This window comes from Gekko japonicus, unplaced genomic scaffold (assembly GCF_001447785.1).
Source record: "Gekko japonicus isolate JY-2015 unplaced genomic scaffold, Gekko_japonicus_V1.1 scaffold600, whole genome shotgun sequence".
Lineage (NCBI taxonomy): Eukaryota > Metazoa > Chordata > Lepidosauria > Squamata > Gekkonidae > Gekko > Gekko japonicus.
This window is the reverse complement of record NW_015168669.1, coordinates 493,932-502,120: the sequence shown is the minus strand read 5'-3', so window position 1 is coordinate 502,120 and position 8,189 is coordinate 493,932. Positions and strand designations below refer to the sequence as shown.

General features: G+C 47.1%; 1 protein-coding gene across 1 annotated transcript in view; it reads left to right on the top strand.

Moving 5' to 3' along the window:
* Nucleotides 1-1,336: 1,336 nt before the first annotated feature.
* LOC107113916 (potassium voltage-gated channel subfamily A member 5-like) overlaps nucleotides 1,337-8,189 on the top strand; it is an 8,789-nt gene continuing 1,936 nt past the window's right edge. The window contains exons 1-2 of the mRNA XM_015415319.1: nucleotides 1,337-1,453; nucleotides 7,630-8,148. Of these exons, the coding sequence (XP_015270805.1) occupies nucleotides 1,337-1,453; nucleotides 7,630-8,148 (636 nt within the window). The remainder of the gene's footprint in view (nucleotides 1,454-7,629; nucleotides 8,149-8,189) is intronic.

Genomic DNA, 8,189 nt, shown 5'->3' with positions numbered 1-8,189 from the left:
AATGGCCTGAATGCATTAATAAATTTTGTCCTGGATTAGGACTGGCTGGAGAGAATGCTCCCTCTACAGATGTTTTGTCGTGATTTGTCAATGGCCTGGCACTTAATCCCTCTGAATAGAAAATAAAAGAGCCTTTGCAGTGGGGTGGGGTCTCCCTCTGGGCCTCGGGCAGCTTACACAGAAATCGCCTCTCTTTTCTCCTTCCCAATCCGTTGCAATACAGGGTCAGGAGGATGTCGGATTAATTAGGGAGAGAACATGGATTCTCATTTAAACATCCCACTCATCTCCCTTGCTGGACTGTTAGGAGACTCAAAGCTGCAAATTTCGTGTCATTTGGATTGAAAACAGGCAGAGGGGACAACCCTTGGGAGCTTCCCATCTCTCCCTTTTAATTGTTTTGGTTCAGATAAATTCCCCCCCCCCCCCCCCTCGGGGGGGGGGTTTGTTTTCACACTGTGTTCCAAGGTGCCCTGGGTATGCCAGAGGTTTACTGGGTGTTCCCTAAATAAATTTCCGGCAGACACCAATTTTTCAACCATCATATAACTTCCCTTGGTGGAGGGCCTCATTGTCGACCCACGTGCCTCATGGGAAGATGGGGGGGGGGGAGTCATTCCCATTCTTTCTGTTTTCTGCTCCTTCCAAGCATCTACTTGTGGTTTTCCAGATACATTTCTTGCAAAGAATGCTGTGGTGGGAATTGCTTGAGGAGGGGGTAGCAGTTCAGAGCAGCGAATTTGTGTGGGTGGGTGGGTGGATGAGGGGTTAAACCACCTTTCCATGGGAAACAGTGGCTCGGGATTTTAAAAAACATGTAATATCCTGCTTGGCTTTATGTGTGCTGGCTTTGAAATGGCACAATATCAGCAAATGGCACAAATACTTTCTATAATAGTAACCTCATGCCATGGATGTATTGAAGCAGTACTTCATTAGATAAGGGTTATTTCTACACAGATTATCTGCCCTGATTTCAAAGCAGGTCTTTTCCTGCTTCTGCACAACATCAACGTGCATTGTGCATCTCCTAGGATTTCCTTGGCTTTTCCCTAACCTTTCCAAAACATTCTCTGCTCTGAAGTATTGGGAGAGATTCCAGCAAAGCCTGGATGGCTGCTGTGTAGGCAGGAAAGTTTGGATTTTCTCAGTCTTGCGCACACAGCAACTGCCCATTGCTGCAGTGGACATTTCCTCCCCCATCTTTTTTTTTTTTAACTGGCTACTGAATATTGTTGTATCAATGTGGTTCCTCCAGGTCTTATCAAGCGCTCCTCCATGAGAAGATCTGTTTAGCCATGGGGAAGCATCCATGAAAGACAGTTTGTGTCCCGCCATGGATAAGCCCCTGCAGAAAGTGCATAAGATATATGCCAGGATGCACACTCAGTTCATAGAAGATGCCCAAGAAACCTTTGATAAGCTGGGGTTCCTCAGTAGATACGTTGATATAGTAAGGGCTCTGTCAGAGGCAGTTAGGTGTAGTGGTTAAGAGCACAGACTCTGATCTGGGAGAACCGGGTTTGCTTCCCCACTCCTCCACATGAAGCCAGCTGGGTGACCTTGGGCCAGTCACATTTCTCTCAGAGCTCTCTCAGCCCCACCTACCTCACAGGGTGTCTGTTGTGGGGAAGGGAAGGGAAAAGGAGTTTGTAAGCCGCTCTGAGACTCCAAGTGAAGGGTGGGGTATGAATCCAATCTCCTCTTCTTCTCTTCTCTGAAAGTAGGAAGTAGCAGAAGCTCTTCTTATACATTTACACTGCCATCCTATGCAGTGACTCTAGTTTAACCTCACAGAAATCAACAGATGCAGTCCTAAGCAGAATAGTGCTCTTAAGATTGCACTACTTGGTTGGAGTACCTCTGCGTAGGATTTCACAGTGGTCTTGAGAAAGGAAGTAAAATCAGCTTTGTGCAAGACCATGCGGAGGTCTAGCTTAGTGGCTTCCATACTTTCCTCCCACGGAGCCACCCAAACTTTTTTTGCTTGTTTTGTTCTAAACCTCCTTGTGACTTCCATAGAACCTACAGGACAGCAGTCCTAGATCCTGGCCTTTTCACTACCTTTTTAAAGTCTATGGTGATCTTGGTGATTTTAAATGGATTCGTGTAATGTATCTTATTGTTTTATTGTAAATCTGCTTTAATTGCAGATCTTAACTTTAAATTATGAATTGTTTTAACTGCAGATCTGCATTTTTGTAGACATATATGTTGGTACCCACCCTGAGGGCAGGAGACAAGTCTAACAAAATCAATCAATCAATTAATTAAATACCTTGTTTCTTAGCACTTACCTCAACAGCCTATCTGCAACCAGGAAGTCTCCTAGAATGAGGCACTGATGTCCCTCTCTCTCTCTCTCTCTCTCTCTCTCACACACACACACACACCAGAATCTCTAGTTTAGCCAACAGCAAACTCCACAATAAATAATCCTCATTGACTGAATGGGGTCACATGTTGCTACTTAGTAATCGTGCACTCCACCAAGACCACATTTTAACTGTGGGAATAAAATAATATCGAAATGACTGCACTGCTAGGAAACAATCACTAATTACAATCGTTTAACATATATATATATATATATATATCCTATTTAGGGAATACTTTATATCTTTGGTCAGATTTTGAATCCAGAGGAAACATGTTGCCGTGAGTGGAAATTAGGTAATCCTTCAGAAATAGGGAATTATATGGCATGATGAACACACCAGACGAGTAGAATGTTACTCTGGCATGGCACACTCCCCGGCCACTGTTCCCTCTGATTCCCCCCCCCCCTCTGTGGAGTGGAGCAATTCACATCCTGAGCAGAAAACAACTGCTGCAGTCTTAAACTGGGCAATGGGCAGTGTGAGACTCTGTACAGCTCCAGATTAAGAACATAAGAGAAGCCAATGTTGGATCAGGCCAATGGCCCATCCAGTCCAACACTCTGTCACACAGTGGCCAAAAATACCAGGTGCCATTAGGAGCTCCAGCAGTGGGGCCAGGACACTAGAGGCTCTCCCACTGCTGCCCCCCACCCACCCAGCACCAGGAATACAGAGCATCACTTGTCCCAGCCTGAGAGTTCCTATCTATACCTTGTGGCTAATAGCCACTGATGGACCTCTGCTCCATTGCTGCTGAGCGGGGCTTCCTGTGGTAAGCGTAAAGGGAACACGGTTAGATTCTTCCTCATCCCTGACTGTGTTGCTGTGGAAGGTGAAGACCTTGTTCCGGGATCCTTTGCTAACATGCCACCCTCCCAAAACTAAGAGTGGCCGTAGTACAAGGAGAAAGGCTTTTGTAGCCTACCCCGCTGCCCCAGAAGGAAAGTGGATTCCTGTGGATTCCCACCCCCATTTTATTGATTGAAAATATCTGTATCCTTCCTCCCCACCATCTGAGGTAGTTTACATAACCTTAAAAATAAGAATCCTCAAAATAACCCAAGTTATACAGTGGATTCTCTGTATAATTGGTGCCTGCAGGAGCCACGGTGAGAGGACCTCTGGGGTTCTGGCCCTGCGGTGGAGCTCCTGGTGGCACCTGGGTTTTGGCCACTGTGTGACACAGAGTGTTGGACTGAATGGGCCACTGGCCCGATCCACCATGGCTTCTCTTATGTTCTTAACTTAAAAAAAAAAGCAGCCAGATTATTTGTTAAAAGGATTTTATACCCATGGAGGCTGGCAGACTTTTGTGGCAGAATGTATGCAAAGAACGGCAACAGGGGAAAAAAGATTAAAATCCTAAACCCTCTCATTTTCTTTCAACTGCCAAGTTCCCTTTATTTATTTAGCAAAAAGCTAAAGGTGTGTGTATATGTGGCTGATGAACAGAGGTTGTTCCATAGCCTTGGGGTTGTTACAGAAAAGGCTGCGATCCTCCCAGCCCTATGTTTAGGCTCTCAAGAGAATGAACCTCCCCCAATATCCTAGATTAGTTGAATGGTGGATCTCTTAAGATGTGCGGTGGGGCTGAGCTGGAAAAGACTGCACAGGAATGAGGTGGACTGATTGCAAAGAGGGATGCCTCTTTTGCAAGAGTGGTAAACGGACACGAAGGGGGTGAGGGGAGGAAGTAAACTGAAAGGGTTTTGAGAGACTTATCTGAATCGCGAAGTCGTTTGGCGAGTTTTCCAAGTTTTGAGGGAGCGGTAGAAACTGTAAACAAAACGGGAAAGATGGCGGCCCAGCAGAGAAAGTTTAAGACGAAACTGGGTGGGCAGAGCCCGAGGCCGGAAGAGGGAACAGATGTCCTCAAACTCCTGGCGGATATGCTTAAGCCGGTGATGGAACAACTCGATGGTATTAACCAGCAATTGACTGTGATGAATAAAAATTTTGCTGCACAGCAGCTCCAGCTGAATGAAACAGAGAAAAAAGTGGAGCAGGCGAACGAGACAATTAAAGAGATAGACACCACAAGCAAGAAGTTGAAGAAAAGGATGGGAGAGGTGGAAACAAGGCAGAATTGCCAAGAGAACCGAGTTTTACAGCTTCAGATGGGAAAAGCTAACATGGTTCTCAGGTTTCAGGGGTTCCTGAAACAGATCGAGAGGATTTGAAGAAGGTGCTCAGTGAACTTATTGCTCCAGTAGTAGGCTTAACAGCGGATGAACTTGTAAACGAAATAGAAGTAGGCTATAGGGCATACTCCAACTACATTAAAAAAATAGTCTACCTGGAGAAATAGTGGTCAAGTTTGTAAGAAGACAAACTAGGGACACCATTTTAAAAGCAACTTCAGCAACTCCACTGAAAATGGGAAATGTAATCATCAAAACGTTAAAGGACATTCCATTTGAAATCAGACAAAAGAAGAAAAACTACAAGGATCTAATTTATTTTCTTCAAACAAATGGGATATCGTACAGATGGGCGGTTCCGGAAGGTGTCATCTTTAAAATCAACGATAGAAGAGAGAAGATAGACTCCACTTTTAAAGCTAAAGAATTTTTGAGATGACAGCTGGGGGAAAAGGAAGAGTCCAAAGAGGAAGATACGAAGTCTAGTGACTCTGTTACCTCAGGAACAGAAGAGGACTCTGCGGCACAAAAGGGTGCAGGGCCTGCCAGAGTGGTATACGATTTCAGAGACAGAAAGCGGAAATAAAGGCAGAAGGACTTGGAAAATGGCCTTTTGAAGCGAAGTATAAGAAGATGATCAGAGATTTCTCTCATACCAACTAACAAAATAACATATAAATGGTGAATTGTTACAAGCAAGAACTCTACAAGTATATTGTGACATTAACTCTAACAGTACTAACATTTTAACTAACAGTGAAAAGATCTCCTCCTCTTGGGGTTTTAGGTTAGTGTGGTTTGCTTTTCTTTCTCCTTAGATGTAGTCCCTTCCCTATTATTTCTTTGTATTTTTTGTAGTTTTATAAAATAAAAAATATCCCTCCGGGGATTTAAAAAAAAAGGAATGAGGTGAACTGAATGAGGAATGAGGTATGTCTGAAATTGCTGACACTCACTTCAGTTTTTTGCAGCCAAATGGACGTCCTGGTGTATGGTCTCCTAAACTGACCACCATGTAGACAGATAGTCCTCTAGCTACAGTGTGAAATCACTACAGTCCAAGAAACGTTATGCTACCTAATTTATCTTGACATGAAGAATCTTTAGAAAGACTGTCAAGGGTAAGATACCAAGTAGTCAGCCTGGACCACAGATTTGAACAATCTCTTAGTTCTAAAGGAAGGAAGTTCACATGTGATGGCAAGGAAAAGATAGGAGCAATCCTGTCTGACATGAATTTTCTGTAGCTTGTTTCATTTTGATGAAGGCAAGAGCATTAGCAGTTGGTTACCATGTCTACAGATACAGCTACGGATCAGCACGTAGGATATGTGGGGACAATTATTCCCATATTCATTATCTACCATATCTGAACGTTTTTGAGGTGGATCTTACAGTGCATCTAAACAATGCATCTAAACCACATGGTAAAGTGTATCTGTGACATTCGAACTGCAGATAGGTACTTTCCCACATGGGGGGAGGGACACATGCCCACGTCCAGACAACTAGCATATGAGGGTAGGTTAGAACCCTTGTATTTTAGACTGTAAGAACAGCAGATCCAAGCTCCAAGGTGCCCCAGACAAAGAAGATATTGAGACAAGAAAGGCTACCCCATAGATACCTCATTAGTCTTTCAAACCTCAACATCACCTAGCACGGATGTGTCCCTTCATCTAGAATTCCATCTCTATCCATTTAACAAACTGTAAGGAGCAGCTTTCCTAAATCCACCCACTGGGCACAAGGCTAAACAGAGAGACGACTAGCGGTTCCCAGCTCGTTTAATGGCTACTATGTCAGCCAAGCGAATTGTACTAGGGAAGGATTAAAAAGGAACCATTTTGTATGATGATGAATCAAAGCATGCTGGGACAGGAAGGAGCCTGAATGTCACTTCTCTGTCCTGAGAGAGAAGACTCCGTACCATCTACCCTGTCTGGAACTTGCTTTGCATCATGTTCATTACAGAACAGCTGCAAGAAGAAAGCGGAAGGAATCAGAAAGAACTAAAAAAAAAATCCATAGCAGATTCAGTGGAACATTTGCTGGGCAACCCCATGCAAAATAACTCTAGTGTAATCTTTTCTGCATAGGAGTACACTGTCAATAACCTAATGTCTTGCTGGGGAATCAAATGCTAGGCAGGAGTTTATTTTAATGGAAACCCACCTACCCCCATTGCTTACAAGCTTACTTAGTTACAGCTGAAACAGAAACCAGGTGATTGTTCTGAAAAGGAAACATTAATTTGTGCTAGCTGCTCTTTGCATACATCCTGCCACAAAAGCCTGCCAGCCTCCATGTGTGTAAAATCCTTTTAACAAATAATCCATGAATACAGCCACGGCACTGTAATCTTCTGCAGCGTGCTCTCACTCCGCTGTGTGTGTTTGGGTGGCGGTATGTGCGTGGTGGAGAGAGGAATGTTTGCACGCACAGGAAGGCAGGAGAATATCCCTTCTTTTTCAAAAGGGGCTCTGCAATGCGAGGTTTGGCTTTGTAGCCCAGCTCAGCGATCTGTAGGCCTCTGTGGCAGTGGTGTGCTGATGGAGGGGATGTGATGCTGGCTAAGATTACAAAACCCAGATAAAATTTCAGGGATCACAGTGGAAGTGGGTATCCGACCAGGTGGTAAGAACCGGAAGTGGGTATCCAACCAGGTGGTAAGAACCGGAGCTTCCAGTTTTGCAAGAGTCCTGGTTCAAATTCCCCACCAGCCAAAGATGCACTGGGTGGGTCTCAGGAAACCTATTTTGAAAAGGAAAAAACCCAAATTGCAGGGTTGCTGTAAACATTACTGTCTATCATCCGGGCCAGTTCAACGGATTTTGTCGCCTGCGGCCAAGCACCTCCATCCCCCCCTCCCCAGGAACTCTGCCACCACAACCCCCCCCCCCTCTTTTGCACCCCTGCTGTCTCTGTTGTATGCAGGGAGGGGACCCCTGATTCCCGGCGCGAACGCTCCTAAGGAGCGCACCATCGAAAGGCTAACTGCGACGGCAACCTGCATCCCTGGCTGTTCTATGCAGGGAGGGAGAGAGCTACCCTCGGCTGTCTGTCTCTCCCTGCCTGCTCCTCCTCCGCCTCCATTCTTCGGCCAGCCCCTTGGCAAGCAGCGCCATCTCCCGCGGGACCGGGAGGGCAGCAGCCCCGCTCCGTGTTTGTCTTTCCGGGCCTCCGCTCGCTCTCGCTTGCCCCTTCCCCTTCCGTCTGGCCTCTTCTTGCCCGCCTTGGAAGGCCGCCTGGCCTCCCAACAGGTGTGCCCGGCTCTGCCAAGGAGGGATGCCGGCGGCCTGGCGGCGTCCAAAAGCAGGCTGGGAAGCCGGGCCGGGGAAGGTCCAGGAAAGCCGCCGCCGCCGCTCCCTCCCTCCCTCCCCGCGCCTACCAAAGGGGAGCATCTCCGCCTCCTCCTCCTCGGGTGGGAGGGCGCTCGCCTGGCTCGTCGCTCGCCGCGGCCGCACTTGCCCGGGCGGTGGATGCGCCGCGCGGGGGGAGGGCGCCAGCCAGGGGGTCGAGAAGTGGCCGTCGCCCCCCAGCCCGCTCCGCCGGGATCTTCCTCGCTTGACGTCAGGCGCAGCGGCGGGCTGAGCCGCGGCTTCCCCGGCCGGTGCCTGCGCTGCGTGCGCTCCGGCGGCGGCGGCGAAGGAGGCGCGCAGGGCAG